Below are 16,627 nucleotides of genomic sequence, written 5' to 3' on the forward strand. Positions count from 1 at the left end.
CATCTAGCTTTTCGCTAGCTAACAAGTAGTCTGTCTTATAGATACTTGTGCATCAGTGGATACAGACCTATTGCCTCACTGTGTTCAAAGACAACACAGAATTCACTAATGGAGTTGCGGGTTAATTGCTCTTTTTGCAAAGCAGCAATGGGTCAAAGAACATGTGCATCTCCAAAGGAGAGATATTACCAAAGTATCCTCCATAAGACAGCAATAATTATTACACACATCAAGAATTTTTAAAACTGCCTGTTTCTCTACACCCTTACTGAGACTGGGTATAAGCAGAATTTAATGTCTGCCAATCTGCTGAGTGCAAAACTTCATCTTTCTTGGATTTTTATCTCCATTTCTTTAACTAAACTGAGCATTTTCTCTTGAATCTTTGGTCATCTATTTCTTGGATTAGCTCTTTGTAAGTCAAGTAAAACAACCCCTTGTCATTTGTCTTGCAAATAGCCATTCCCTGTTTCTTACATGTCCTTTGATACATTTTGGCTGATTCTGCCGTACGAAATTTTTAGAATTTTTCCCTAGTCAAATTTTATTGCTTAGAAAGCTTTCAAAGGATTATTAAATTTTTTTTCAATCACTTTTAATCTAAGTTGTTATTATCTTTTTAACACTTTAACACAGACTTTTTAACACTTCTTGAAGTAGAACAGATTATGGATGTTTTGTTTTTAGTTTTCTAGTTGATTCTCTTTAGTGTTCTGTATACATAATCATATCACCTGTAAAAGTTAATGGTACCCTGCATTTTCTAATTACTTACTCCTATTTGTAATGGTTTGGACATCTGGAACACTGGTAAGAAACATGAGAATGTGCTAGTGTCTTACGAGGAGTGCTTCCTGTGGTTCACTATTAAACACGAGGGAGTGGCGTTTACAATTATACATAATATTCCATCCAATCATGTTAAGAATTTCTGCTGCCTTTCATCATCTACCTAAATGATATATTATTTGTAATTAGTTCAATAACATAAGTGAATTAAGAGATTTTTCTAATAAAATCATCCTCGTGTTCCTAGATGAACTCTAAATCTGAAATTCACTGCATAAGATAATTTCTGAAGTAATCCAAGAGTACAGCAAAAGCCCCACAGTGACAGGCCCTGCAACAGTGAGAATTCAGATGTAACACAACGTAATACCAATTGGCATCCATCCTCTGCAAGAGGTCGAACAGGAGACATCATAGTTTATATGTGCCTTTAGTAAGAAAAAACTGTAAAAATCCATTTTTTCCTTACCAATCACCAAGACTAATTTAAAAATATATCCCTAGTAATAATATGATGACCTTTAAAAATTATATATTATTTTTAAAAGATGAAGTTGCTTTCATTCTGACTCTTATCATAGAAACAGAGTAACAATAAATTATCACAATAAAATTGTAATCAAGTCAGGAAGGCCTGTATGTTTTTAAAATAAGCAAAAATACTCTGCCCTTGAAATGGAACATGGCAAGAAAGCAAACATTAAATGTCCAAGACAATGCTCAGTTCTAAAAGAACCTGAATAGTAAAAATCAATTTACCTCTATGATAAAAGTGGGAAAAAGGGAAGAAGTATTGGAAACAAGTGGTAAAGTAATTATATTCTCATTTTCCACGTTAATAGGCACCAAATAAAACCAAACCTTAAAACTACATGAAGGGCTTCCCTGGTGGCACAGTGGTTAAGAATCAGCCTGCCAATGCAGGGGACACGGGTTCGAGCCCTGGTCTGGGAAGATCCCACATGCCACGAAGCGACTAAGCCCCTGCACCACAACTACTGAGCCTGCGCTCTAGAGCCTACGTGCCATGACTACTGAAGCCCGCGTGCCTAGAGCTCCGTGTTCCGCAACAAGAGAAGCCACCGCAATGAGGAGACCGTGCACCGCAACAAAGAGTGGCTCCCGCTCGCCGCGACTACAGAAAGCCCATGTGCAGCAACGAAGACCCAATGCAGCCAAAAATAAATAAAATACAAAATAAATAATTTTTTTTAAAAACCCTACATGAAATACAGTATGGTACTGGCCTAAGAATAGGTATTAGAGTTCAGTGGAATAGAGTTGAACGTGCAGAAGTAAACTTGGTCAATTGATTTTTGACAAACATGCCAATAAGGCAATCCAATGGAGAAAGGGTATCTTTTCAACAAATGATGCTCGGACAACAGGATATTCACATGATAAATGTGATAAATGATAAGATAAATTTAGACCCTTACATCACAACATGCACAGAAATTAACTTAAAATGGCTCTTAGACCAAAATATAAGAGTTAAAACTATAAATTCAGGAAGAAAGCATAAGTATAAAAATCGTTATGACTTTAGGTTGGGCAAAGATTTTCTACATGTAACACCAAAGGCAAAAGTGACAGAAGAGGGCTTCCCTGGTGGCACAGTGGTTGAGAGTCCGCCTGCTGATGTAGGGGATGCGGGTTCATGCCCCGGTCCGGGAAGATCCCACATGCCGCGGAGCGGCTGGGCCCGTGAGCCATGGCCACTGAGCCTGCGCGTCCGGAGCCTGTGCTCCGCAACGGGAGAGGCCACGGCGGTGAGAAGCCCGCGTACCACAAAAAAAAAAAAGTGACAGAAGAAAAACTTGGAAAACTGGATCAAAATTAAAAACTTCTAGGCTTCGAAGGACATCATTAAGAAAAGAAAAGCCACAGGACTTCCCTGGTGGCGCAGTGGTTAAGAATCCGCCTGCCAGTGCAGGGGACACGGGTTTGAGTCCTGGTCCGGGAAGATCCCACATGCCGCGGAGCAACCAAGCCCGTGTGCCACAACTACTGAGCCTGCACTCTAGAGCCCGCGAGCCACAACTACTGAGTCTGCTCGCCACAACTACCGAAGCCCATGCGCCTAGAGCCCGTGCTCCACAACAAGAAAAGCCACCACAATGAGAATACCGCGCACCACAATGAAGAGTAGCCCCCGCTCACCGCAACTAGAGAAAGCCCGCACACAGCAACAAAGACCCAATGCAGCCAAAAATAAATAAATAAATAAATTTATAAAAAGAAAAGTATATGAAATAGTATGAGAATGACATATAAAAATAAAGAATTACTAAGCAATACTTTGTAATGGGAACGGATCTAAATATGGGAAAAGAATCTAAAAAAAGGGACTTCCCTGCTGGTCCAGTGGTAAAGAATCTGCCTTCCAATGCAGGGGATGCGGATTCCATCCCCGGTTGGACAACTAAGGCCACGTGCAACAACTACCGAGCTCACGTGAAGCAGACTAGAGCCCACACACAACTAGAGAGAGACGGGAAAAAAAAAAAAACCCGCACACCACACCTAGAGAGAAGCCCGCACGCCACAATGAAGAGCCTGCACACCTCAACAAAAAAGATCCTGCATGCCGCAACTAAGACCCAACACAGCCATAAAAAAAAAAAAAAAAATCTGAAAAAGAGTGGGTATATGTGTATGTATAACTGATTCACTTTGCTGTACACCTAAAACTAACATTGTAAATCAACTATACGCTAATAAAATTTTTTTTAATAAATAATAAAAATGAAAATAAAGAATTAAATACCAAAAACAGCTTAGAGTTAAAGACAGTTTCCCTGAGGAGTAAAAAAAAAAATGGGAATGCAATGGGAAAAGGCAGAGTCAAGACGATATTATATTGATTTTTGTAAAAAGCACTATAGGACTAGATGACATTTATTATTATTATTCCTGTGTAATTGGAAAAAACTATTAATAAATTTTGTCTATAAATGTGTAATTAGCAATGAATTTCTAGCTACCACTTTGTCAAACAAATTACTATCTTGGGGTTTTAGTATAATACAGTAACATTAACGACGTCACCTTTGGAATAAATTTGTTCTGTCTACTTCTCACCAAAGCAGTAAGTAATGAGTCAAAATACAACCATCTACATTAAGGAAAAGGCTTCTTACATTTCATAATTGAGTCTAAAAGCACAAGTACATACCAGAATCTTCTGTGGGTTCAGTTTTCACTTTGATGGGGCCACAACTGAAAGGAAAAGAAGCCCTGATGAAGCTCTGCATTGTGAGGGCCACTCACACAGTGCTCAAATGTCCTGGAACTCACTGTATAAACTCATTCACCTGACCAAGCTCAATGCAAAACTGACTCACTTTAAAATCTACATATTTATTTCTTGCATAAATAACCTGTCAACTGAATTTAGTACTTTAATTCCAATCAACCATATGGGAGGGAGAAGTATAATAAAACAACACCGAGTAGCAAATCCCGTCTTTTTACTATAAGCCCTTCCTACTCACAACGTGGTCCTCAGACCAATCACATCAACTTCACCCAGGAACTATTACCATTCAAAACTACTAAGTCAAAAAGTGCATTTTCACAGGACCTCCAAAGGATTCGACTGCATTATTAAACATCGAGATGTGTGACACAGTGCTTTTTAATATTCTAATACCTCAATAATCTAAACACTAAAACTTGCTGAGGTGTAGAGGTTCATTAGTACTGATGAGATATGCTTTACCTTCCACCTGGAGATAGCATTGACCTTTCAGCATCTGTTACCGTCACTCGACCACCTATGTACAAAGAAAATTAGATTTAGATTCTTCCAGTACTTGAAGTATGACTAATATTTTCAAAGGTCCTAAATACAGAATGACCTGGGGAAGGGAGTTCACAGCTCTGGGTCATCAGAATGAGTATGGTGTTAGTTTAAGAGTGTCCTTCGTTCTCCCCTATAAGGAAGGTAAATAGGGATGATAATCATCTAACAGCTTTTATCCCCTCAACCCTCCAGAACCCTCCCTTTAATGAGAAAGCTCTTATTCTTATCAGTGAAACAAATACACCAATACACTATTACTGAATAAGACAATACCGACGTATAAATGATGCCAGATTTCTATTAAGAGTAGATCTGGATCGGAAGAACTGGAAAACAGTAACTGCTAACAGATACAGTGTTCTTCTTGAGGTGATGAGACAGGGTGATAGTTGTACGTCTTATAAATATCCTAAAACCCACTGAATTACACAACATAAAATAGGGAATTTTATGTTTGTGAAAATAAAAGAGGAAAGACTGACCCCCCACCCCGCCCAAATGATGACAAAGATGTAGAACAACTAGAATTCACACACTGCTGGTGGGAGCGTAAACTGGAACAACCACATTGAAAACCAGTTTGTCAGTGTCTTAAAAAGGTAAATATGTAACTAACTACCATATGATCTCACTATTCCCTTTCAGGTATTTACCCAAGAGAAATGAAAATATATATCCACATAAAAACCTGCCCTCAAATGTCATAGTGGCTTTCTTTATAACTGCCAAGAAATGGAAACCCAAATATTCATGGGCAAGTGAACGAGTAAACCAATTGTAGTCTCAGTGTATCTACACAGTGAGCACTAATCAGCAATAAAACAGTAACTACTGATCCACGAAACACGCAGAAATCGCAGAACAAACAAAAAAGAGTACATACTATAAGATTCCATTTCTATCAAAAAAAAATCTAGAAAATGCAGACACATCTATGCTGATGACAAGAAGATGAGTGATTGCCCGGGGATGAGGCAGAGAGAAGAAAAGAAGAATTACCAAGGGGTGTGAGGAAGCCTGTGGGTGAAGGATGTTTCATTACCCTGATTGCAGTGATGGTTTTCACAGAATATTCATGTGTCAAAACTTATGTACACTTTAAATAAGTGTAGTTTACTGTATGTCAATTGTATCTCAATAAGCCTGGTAAAAAATTTTTACACTGGAAAATACAATCCCATTACAATTGCAACTTTTCAATTACTTTGAAAGTTGGTAAGGCAAAAGACCTGAGTCATACAAACCCACCCACTTGGACAACTCATTATTATAAAACACCCTATAGAAATATTCTTTAATTAACCACCAGGCCCCAATGTTTCAGAACAAGTTTCTAGAATCAAAGACCTCATAAAATACAAATAGCAAACTAAGGATACTTAGTTTACTTAGAGTACTTCAGGGAAAAAAGTACTGAGCACGAAAAAGTGAATTTTAATTTAAATATGACAAATAAATCTACGCTTTCTCAATCTTAAAACGGGCATATACAAAAACCAACAGCTAACGTCATAATGGTGAAAGCCTGAATGCCTTCCACCTAGTATCAAGAACAAGGCGATGTATGCTACGGCCACTTCTACTCAATACTGCATTGGACATCCTTGCCAGAGCAACAAAATTAAAAAATAAAAAGCATTCAGATTGCAAAGTAAACTATCTTGATTTACATACAACATGACTAACTGTGTAGAAAGTCCAGAAATAAACAGGGTCAACTAAGTTGCCAAAGCAATTCCATATACTACAGGGACTATATAATTAAAATGTGTGAACTTTATGGCATGTCAACTATACCTCAACAAAGCTTCTAAAATATTAATCTTTTCGGGCTTCCCTGGTGGCGCAGTGGTTAAGAATCCGCCTGCCAATGCAAGGGACACGGGTTCGAGCCCTGGTCTGGGAAGATCCCACATGCCGCGGAGCAACTAAGCCCGTGCACCACAACTACTGAGCCTGTGCTCTAGAGCCCGCGAGCCACAACTACTGAAGCCCGTGTGCCTAGAGCCTGTGCTCTGCAACAAGAGAAGCCACCACAATGAGAAGCCTGCGCACCGCAACAAAGAGTAGCCCCCGCTCACTGCAACTAGAGAAAGCCCGCGTGCAGCAGCGAAGACCCAATGCAGCCAAAAATTAAATAAATTTATTAAAAAAATATATATATATATTAATCTTTTCATCATGGTGAAAATAACAAAGGTTACTTATCAGAAAACAATATACACTTGGGTGTCTGTATATTATTCTGCCCTTTCATGTTTACGTTGCTTAAGGGGTTGCCAATGACAACGGTTATTTCCTTTTAAAAGTCTCAAATAACCCTGGCTCCAAAGGGTACTAGTCTTCTGAATATCCCTTTTCCCTTCAAATGGAATGTCTGGCCTTCCCAGAAGGAAGTCCTATTGAAATCCTCTTCTTTCTTCAAGGACCCATCTTAATGCCCTCTTCCTCATAAACATCTTCCTGGGCTTCCTCCAACGAACCTCCACTAACCATTCCTACAATGTGTACACTGTGCTCTCCTTGTGGTGACTTTACAGGTTTTTATCTCCACCACTAGACTACCAGCACTAAAAAGCTTTAATGCTTATACATGGTTTTGTATCCCCTCTTCACCCAATCTTACCCCCAATATTTCCGTGCCTGCTCAGTGAACACTATGTAAATTAAATCACTCATAATTCTGGGAAATGAGGGCAGATCCAGGATATGACCCTACACATTGCAAACATAAAATCTTGAATACATCATAAAGCAAGCAGCTGAGTTGAAAACAAAAAACAAGTCTCTGGGTTTTCAGCTCAATGACTTTTCACTGGTTTATATAAACACCATAACACTCCACTCCAAAACGCCTTACAACATATTCTCAAAGAAAATAAAGGAGAAATCATTAAAATGTATTAAATTTGACACAACAGGTTTAGGAACCCATCCTGTTATCATGTAAGCAAAACAATCACTTACCTAGGAGCTTCTTTGGCTCTAGGAAAGGTCTGCATTAAAACAAAACAAAAAACTATACGTAAATATACAAAATTATCATAAAGCATAAATTTAAATGGCTTCTACAGTAAAGAAGAATTTTTAAAACATATTAACATAACTTAAATATTCAACCTTATAGGAATAAACTGTTGAGGGCAAGGGAAAAAGTACTTCACCTCTTAATGATAAATGAAATCCCTGCTTTGTTCTCCAAAATCCACTTCAGGGTTGCAAGATCATAATTTTCAGGATGTTTAAAGGATACTCCTTCTGGAAGCCCCTGCACCACCACAGCTGACTGATCTCGTAGCATCTTTTCATATGGAACAGGTACCACTGTTGATTTGCCTAAAGCTTTCCCTGAGGTTAAGAGACAGGGATGAGGTAAAAAAAAAAGGATAATCATTAAATGGTTAAGATTTGAAAAAACTAAACCAACATTAGTTATCATGGCTTAATAGATGGCATTCGTGGGTTTTGTTTTTGGTTTTTTGGGTTTTTTTGGCCACGCGGCTTACAAGATCTCAGTTCCCCAACCAGGAATTGAACCCAGGCCACGACAGTGAAAGCCCGAAATCCTAACCACTAGGCCACCAGGGAATTCCCCGGCATTCATATTTTTGTAATATCTGATTTCAAAACTACATTCAAATGCTATAGGGCCCTATTCCCACGTTAGCAGAAGTCTAAGCCTGAAATGAATTCAAAAGGCCAAAATGAAAAAGATATAAAACACTTATATAAAACCCATGCAAAAGGAAAGGAACAACGGCCCCACCCTGGTATAACACAATCTTTTCATATGCAATTCAGCCTCAGAACATGGAACCCTGACAAACCCAAGTGTTACCATAACATACCAGGCAGTTTTTGGCTAATATTCTCATTGAAAACTTATTAGATAAACACATGCTACATTCACAAATGAATATATCCTGTCAGCTGTCTGTATCAGCGAGCCCACACATGCTAGAAACTCCGTTCCCCAGAGTTGAGTTTTACCTACTATCTCACAGTGCAACCTATATCCTCCCCCTCTTTCCCTTATTCTTTAAAAGAGCTGTTTACTGCATGATTAGACTAACAAAAGGTGGTTTTTCCCAGGGATTTGGTAAGACCAGCACGCATGTCAAACATAAACAGCCCTCTTTAGGTAACTGTGATGTGTCCTGTAGTTTCTCTGGTGGGGATGCTGACAGTGGGGAAGCTATGCACGTGCCGGGCAGGGTCATGTGGGAAATCTCTGTACCCTCCTCTTAATTTTGCTGTGAACCTTAAAACTGCTCTTTAATTAAAAACAAAACAAAACCTCTAACAGCTACATTTATTTCTGGGCTCCCACAAACTGGAACTAGAAAGTAAGGTCATTTCCATGAAATCTACTTTATCCAAAAAAGAAAAAAGAAGAAGAAAGGTCATTTGTAATGTTAAAATGTTAACCCAATGTTTGGGAATTAACCCATTCATTTGTAAAAGTATGTTACATGAATGTTAAGTCAATTATGTGATCTGCCCTTTAGAAAAGTCAACTGTATAACATATCTTTTAGAAAATTCAAGTGTATAACCCTACCATAGCAAAAGCAGAAATAGTCCTCAACTGTTTTTCTGAGTGTTTCAATCTCTACAGCATCGACATTCATCCGATTCGCCTGGGTTGTTGATTTCATTTTATGCATCTCTGCAGCCTTTTCTTCTTCCTCAACACCTGTAAAATATTAATGATATATAAGGTCCATATCCATTATCTCCAATATTTGATTTTTTATTAAGAATTTTTTTTCCTAACATTTATGATTTGACAGAAAGGAAAGGGAGGAGGAGGAACTTTAAAAATAAACACCTAGGGTTCCCTGGTGGCGCAGTGGATGAGAGTCCGCCTGCCGATGCAGGGGACACGGGTTCAAGCCCCGGTCCGGGAAGATCCCACATGCCGTGGAGCGGCTAGGCTCGTGAGCCATGGCCGCTGAGCCTGCGCGTCCGGAGCCTGTGCTCCGCAACTGGAGAGGCCACAACACTGAGAAAGAAGCCCGCATACCGCAAAATAAATAAATAAATAAATAAAATAAAATAAACACCTAGGGGCTTCCCTGGTGGCGCAGTGGGTGGGAGCTCACCTGCCAATGCAGGGGAAACGGGTTCGATCCCTGGTCTGAGAAGATCCCACGTACCACGGAGCAACTAAGCCCATGCGCCACAACTACTGAGCCTGCACTCTGGAGCCCACCTGCAAGCAACTGCTGAGGCCCGCACACCTAGAGCCCGTGCTCCGAAGCGGGAGAGGCCACCGCAATGAGAAGGCCATGCACCACAACGAAGAGTAGCCCCCGCTCGCCGCAACTAGAGAAAGCCCGCACACAGCAACGAAGACCCAACGCAGCCAAAATAAAAATAAATAAAATTTTTTAAAAATTAAAAATTAAAACATAAATAAACACCTAAAAGACATAAATGACTTGAATGGAAATAATAAGAAACGGTGATTATCTCTGAAATAAGAGTAGCTATAACCATTCTACAAAGTAAAAATTAGATAACAGTAGTTTTAAAATGGAAAGATACCTTAAGACTAACTACAAACTTAAATATGGCAAGATTATCACCACAAAAAACATTCTTGTTGCAAAGTTTAACACAATAGCCACTAAACACCTGTGGTTACTAAGCACTTGAAATGTGACCAGTCCGAATTAAGATGTGTTGTAAGTTTACAATATACACTAGATTTTGAAGACTCAGTACAAAAAACAGTGTGCAAAATACCCCACTGATAATTTTTTATATTGACTATGTGTTGAATGATGTTTTAGACACCAGTTTAAAATACAACGACTAAAATGAATTATTTGTTTCTCCTTACTTTTTATTAGAAAATTTTAAATTACCTAAGTGATTTACATTACGTTATTTCTATTGGACAGTGCTTTTCAAAACTCTGAAAGAGAGCTTAGAATTTTCTTCCAAGAATTTCTAAAACTGACTCATAGGGACTTCCCTGGTGGTTCAGTGGTTAAGAATCCGTCTGCCAATGCAGGGGACACGGGTTTGAGCCCTGGTCCGGGAAGATCCCACATGCCACGGAGCAACTAAGCCCGTGTGCCACAACTACAGAGCCTGCGCTCTAGAGCCCGCGAGCCACAACTACTGAGCCCACGTGCCACAACTACTGAAGCCCGCGCGCCTAGAGCCCATGCTCCACAACAAGAGAAGCCACTGCAACGAGAAGCCCGCGCACTGCAACGAAGAGTAGCCCCCCTGCTCACCACAACTAGAGAAAGCCTGCGCGCAGCAACGAAGACCCAACGCAGCCAAAAATAAATAAATTAATTAAAAAAAAACAACAACTGACTTATACACCTATTGATTTAGTTGCAGGAGACAACTACTGATCCTTGTCTGCAGAATAATTTATAGAAACAAATATTAGGAACTTAAGAATTATATCCAAAGATTATTCTCTGTGGCATCAAATTATTGGTAACAAAAAAAAGAATGAATACTAATAGGCAGGGACTACAATTTGCAACTGAGGACAATTCCCCTAATGCTTAGTTCTAACCACTGAAGAACCACATTAGCAAGACAGTATAGGGAACTGAAACGTAAACACAGCTGCCAGTTGGATTACAGTATTCATAGGACAGATGGCAACTGATATACACATAATCAAAGCAACATTATTAATATAAATTTAAATACATAAACATAATCAAAGTCTTAAAAATTCTCAAAATGATAAGAAATAATGGAAAAAAATTTAAACAGATTGCTACCATAAAGCTCAAAAGATTATAGCGGGGGGGGGGCGGGGAGGAGGGATGTTTTACAGTGGAGGGGATATGTTTTTTAAAAATACAAGTGAAGGGCTTCCCTGGTGGCACAGTGGTTGGGAATCCGCCTGCTGATGCAGGGGACACGGGTTCGTGCCCTGGTCTGGGAAGATCCCACATGCCGTGGAGTGGCTGTGCCCTTGAGCCATGGCTGCTGAGCCTGCATGTCTGGAGCCTGTGCTCCGCAACGGGAGAGGCTACAACAGTGAAAGGCCCGCGTACCACAAAAAAAAAAAAATTGAAAAAAAATACAATTGAGAATTGAAATTAATGAATTAAGTAAACTATTTTTATTCACCCATTATCTGCTTGTTGTATCATGAATTGGATCTAACTGGATAATGGAAATTTAAGTTTGGATCTTAAAGACATACATATTATATGCTGACAGACATGTTTAAGAAAATGCTGTATCACTGAGTTAACATAAAACCTATGGAGAGTGGCAGGTTAAACACAGATACGAAAACTGTCACACTGCGAGAAGTCCTAGGTATTAACACCCTACAGTAAATTTCTCTACTGCATTTGCTCTGGTATCAAATAAGTACACTACTTGGATGAACTCCTGATGGAGGATCACAAAACTGACTGAGGACAGAGGATAAGATGATTCCACTGAGGGAGTCAAGAAGACCTGTTTAACTTTGCTTCATGCTTACTCAAATTTAATGCACAGACAAAAACGTTTTTTTTTCCCAACCCACCAAACATCTATCAGGGAAAGACCTGCTTATCTGAATAAGAAATTTTAATAAGTTTGACATTTCTCTACCTTCTAACATGTTTCACTAATCCAGAGTAATGTCAAGCAAGGAGCACAGTACAATAAACATTTACCATTTTTCTTAAGCTCTTCAGTATTTCCCCTAATATGTTACCATGTCAGTGATTCACTTTGAGCATCCTGAAATGTCTCCATGGACTTCAGAAAGTCTTTTTGGGTATAAATCTCATTCAGCTTTAGAAGAAAATACGATGTGCTATCTATATATATTTAGGTTTAATATTTATGAAATACCGAAGATAAAAATACAATACTTACAGTATTTTACGAAATCTTTCTGAAAATCCTTTCTGGTGTTGACAAAAGCACGTCCTCTCTCTGTTCCAACAACAAATACGTCTGTTTCATACACTGCGATGCAGGCCACTTCCGCCTTGGACTTGGCCAGTTCTTTACACTGAAACACACAAATAGGAAATCTTACCTTATGTACAGATGTTTAAAAGCACTGTTTCTGCTGGATGAATAAAAAATCTTATCACTCGACCTGCCTTAATACCTAATGTGGACGAGGTGAAGTTCCTAGTTTTGACCTTAAGTTATCATATACACAACAGAGTCCCCATTTTTTTTAAGGGACCTCTCTTTTCTAACAGATAGTTTACAACCCTGATTTTATTTTTTGATATTTATTTATTTATTTATTTTGGCTGCACCGGGTCTTAGTTGCGGCACGCATGATCTTCGTTGCAGCATCTGGGATCCTTTAGTTGCGGCATGAGGGCTTTTAGTTGTGGTATGTGGGGCTTCTTAGTTGTGGCATGCGTCCTGGATCTAGTTCCCCGACCAGGGATCGAACCCAGGCCACCTGCATTGGGAGCATGGAGTCTTACCCACTGGACGACCAGGGAAGTCCCAACAACCCTGATTTTAAACAGAAGAAATCACACAATTTATAAGAAAAAAGGCAGAAATCCTTTGTAATCTGTTATAGGTCAAATACCCAAGAAACAGACTCAGAGTCGCACACAGGCTTGCTGGCAAGCACTCCCAATAACAACAGCTGTGTGCTGTGAGGGGGCAGGATTCTGCAAAGGGGGAATCAACAGCTGCCACAGATGCACCGCAGAAATTCTGGAGCTAGGACGGGCCTCCCCAAGGAAGGGGAAAGACCCTGGGCAAGGGAGCCTCTGGCACTCATAGAAACTGGGGGATTAGTGCCATCAGTCCTGAATGGGGGAGGTGGGGTCTGGAAGACACACTATAACTTCCACCACATAATCCCACCTCCAGAAGTATCTCCATATGTATACACCAGGAATTCCATTTAGATGAATATACTTTTACTGAGTGTATTCCTATGAGATTAAATATTCTTTAAACTCTTAATAGAGCATATACCATTCCATTTTATGGATAAACAATAATTCATTTAGTGCAAACCTTACTGAAAATGTTGCTGATTCTAATTATCACTCCTAAGAATAACAATGAAATACTAATCTGGGAACAACGTGTATCTTGAGTGACTTTCTCAGAACAGAGTCAGAGACATGAAACAACACAGCCAAAAAACTCTGACTCTGAAAGTAAATACTTTTAAGGTTCTCAAAACCTACTAAAAATTGCTTTCTAAGAAGGTTCTATCAGTTGATACTCCCATTTGCACTTCTAGAAGAGCTAACTCACAAAATCCTAGCAAATGTTATTGTGCAACTTTCCCAGAACCATTTAAAAAGGGTACTTTAGGACTTCTCTGGTGGCGCAGTAGTTAAGAATCCACCCGCAAGCCGCGGAGCAACTAAGCCCGTGTGCCACAACTACTGAGCCTGCACTCTAGAGCCCGCGAGCCACAACTACTGAGCCCGCACACCGCAACTACTGAAGCCCGCGTGCCTAGAGCCCATGCTCTGCAACAAGAGAAGCCACTGCAATGAGAAGCCCGCGCACTGCAACAAAGAGTAGCCCCTGCACGCCACGACTAGAGAAAGCCTGTGTGGAGCAACAAAGACCCAACACAGCCATAAATAAAAATAAATAAAATAAATTAAGAGTATTGTACCTTGGACAGTTTTTTGTAAATTAGGCTAACTTTAGCTTATTTTTCTACTATGTTAAGTGTTTCTCTATTAATGCATAACAGTGCCTCACTGATTTTAGGCATAGAAAAGCTGTTTATGGAATACACAATTAAATACATAATTATACATATTTTCTTGTCTTTTAGTTTATCTTAATATGACAATTTTTAAAAATTTTTACTCATCTAGAGTTTAACTTGCACAATAAAGACTTTTTCCCCCCAAAGAACCTATGTTCTCAGCATCATTTGTTGAAAACTACAGCTTCCTCCATTTGTTTTTTGTTTTTTAAATTTATTTATTTAATTTATTTATTTATGGCTGCGTTGGGTCTTGGTTGCTGTGCGCGGGCTTTCTCTAGCTGTGGTGGGCGGGAGCTACTCTTCATTGCGGTGCGTGGGCTCCTCACTGCGGTGGCTTCTCTTGTTGCAGAGCACGGACTCTAGGCACGCGGGCCTCAGTAGTTGTGGCTCGTGGGCTCTAGAGCGCAGGCTCAGTAGTTGTGGCTCACGGGCTCTAGAGCCCAGGCTTAGTGGTTGTGGCACACGGGCTTAGTTGCTCCGCAGCATGTAGGATCTTCCCAGACCAGGGCTCAAACCCGTGTCCCCTAGCATTGGAAGGCAGATTCTTAACCACTGCGCCACCCAAGGAAGCCCCCTCTATTTGTTTTTGATTTGTACAATTACCACCCTCTAATTTCTTTCTTTTTTTTTTTTTTTTTTTTGCGGTACGCAGGCCTCTCACTGTTGTGGCCTCTCCCGTTGCAGAGCACAGGCTCTGGACGCACAGGCTCAGCGGCATGGCTCACGGGCCCAGCCGCTCCGCGGCATGTGGGATCTTCCCGGACCGGGGCACAAACCCGTGTCCCCTGCATTGGCAGGTGGACTCTCAACCACTGCGCCACCAGGTAAGCCCCTAATTTCTTAAATGGAAATTACTTGAATAATATCGCTTAAAAACAGTATCTCAAATGAATAATTTTATACCTACTGTCACGATCAGAAATCTTTTGAACTGTAATAAAGCCACAGTAGAAAACTTGTGACCGAGGTGAGCCAACAATCGTTCCCAGCACGGCAAACAATGCTGTACTGTAATTTTGTTATATGACGTTTCTATGATATGTTATATGGTACATACCTATGAGATGTACCATGGCTGCTCACTTGTAAGGAACTATTATTTACTTACCTTGTGATCAATGACGGTGCATTCTTGCTGCACTATCCACACTCTTAGTTGGACAACCCTGTCCCCAAAGGCAGCATTTACGAAACAGTAAAGCAAGATTCATGTACTGTCTAAGGATTAGATCAAAGAAATATATGGGACAAAGGAAGAAGGATGAAGCTGACCTATACACCTATAAATTATACTTCACAGTATACAACTGGGAACAGGAGGGGAGATCCTCTTACTTCTGCCAAAGATGAGAAAACTATAAAGACATTCTAAGGAAGGGAATGGGTCCTATGTGACCCTATTTCATTCTACATAGAGAGCAGTATTACAGAAAATTATTTAATATCAACAGAATAGGATTTAATCTCTAAATTATTTAACGTTACAGCCACAAATTTTGGCTAACTTTATGACCAAAAGCAAGAAATAAGTGACAGTCAGAAAGTTATAGTAGGAAAAAAAAAAAAAAAAAAAGAAAGAAAGTAATAGTAGGGACTTCCCTGGTCGTCCAGTGGTTAAGACTCCATGCTCCCAATGCAGGGGGCCTGGGTTCGATCCCTGGTCGGGGAACTAGATCCCACATGCCGCAACTAAGAGCCCACATGATGAAACTAAGATTTGGTGCAGCCAAATAAACAAATACTTAAAAAAAAAAAGTAATAGTATATATAGCCACTAACCATTCTAAAATTTCTTTCTTTAAGGAGACAACTTTTTAAATTCTTATACAGCAGAAAGAAGAAAAAAAATGCCCTAACAGAAAAACAAAAAAGATTCCACGAACTATGTCATATTGAGAACTGTGAGGTTAGATGCTATATAATACTAGTCAATGCTTAAGACAGGAAATACACAGCATCCTCCTGCTTAGAATATATAATTTCATTGTGTCAGAAAATACTTAAGTCTGATGTTTCTTAAAGCTATGAGTTCAAATACATATTCAGAAAAACATGATAAGCCAACTGAATTACTACCATGATAGTAATATAAAAGTACAGCAAAAGAATACTACTTAATATTTTGCAATTATGTGTATAAGTTTTTTTAAAAATAAAGAGTTAACACACTACATATTGGGTAGAAGGTCACAGAATTCAGACAATTGTGAAGCACAGCACAATAAAATAAAGAATAGATGTAAAATAGTGAATATGCTCTTATGGCCCAAAATTGTGGTAATGTTCTTTACAGAGATACAATAAGACACCAGCACCACACTA

The 16,627-nt window shown here is 39.5% G+C and overlaps 1 protein-coding gene across 6 annotated transcripts in view; it reads right to left on the minus strand.

Moving 5' to 3' along the window:
- GTF2I (general transcription factor IIi) overlaps positions 1 to 16,627 on the minus strand; it is a 95,535-nt gene that overhangs the window by 60,068 nt on the left and 18,840 nt on the right. For all 6 annotated transcript variants that reach the window (XM_029222110.1, XM_029222107.1, XM_029222109.1 and 3 more), the window contains exons 3-8: positions 12,460 to 12,598; positions 9,158 to 9,292; positions 7,762 to 7,945; positions 7,565 to 7,593; positions 4,514 to 4,568; positions 3,968 to 4,011 (exon numbers count right to left, since the gene is read on the minus strand). In XM_029222110.1, the coding sequence (XP_029077943.1) occupies positions 3,968 to 4,011; positions 4,514 to 4,568; positions 7,565 to 7,593; positions 7,762 to 7,945; positions 9,158 to 9,292; positions 12,460 to 12,598 (586 nt within the window). The remainder of the gene's footprint in view (positions 1 to 3,967; positions 4,012 to 4,513; positions 4,569 to 7,564; positions 7,594 to 7,761; positions 7,946 to 9,157; positions 9,293 to 12,459; positions 12,599 to 16,627) is intronic.

This window comes from Monodon monoceros, unplaced genomic scaffold (genome assembly GCF_005190385.1).
Source record: "Monodon monoceros isolate NGI ecotype Baffin Bay Population unplaced genomic scaffold, NGI_Narwhal_1 Super_Scaffold_13, whole genome shotgun sequence".
In the NCBI taxonomy this organism is placed as follows: Eukaryota; Metazoa; Chordata; class Mammalia; order Artiodactyla; family Monodontidae; genus Monodon; species Monodon monoceros.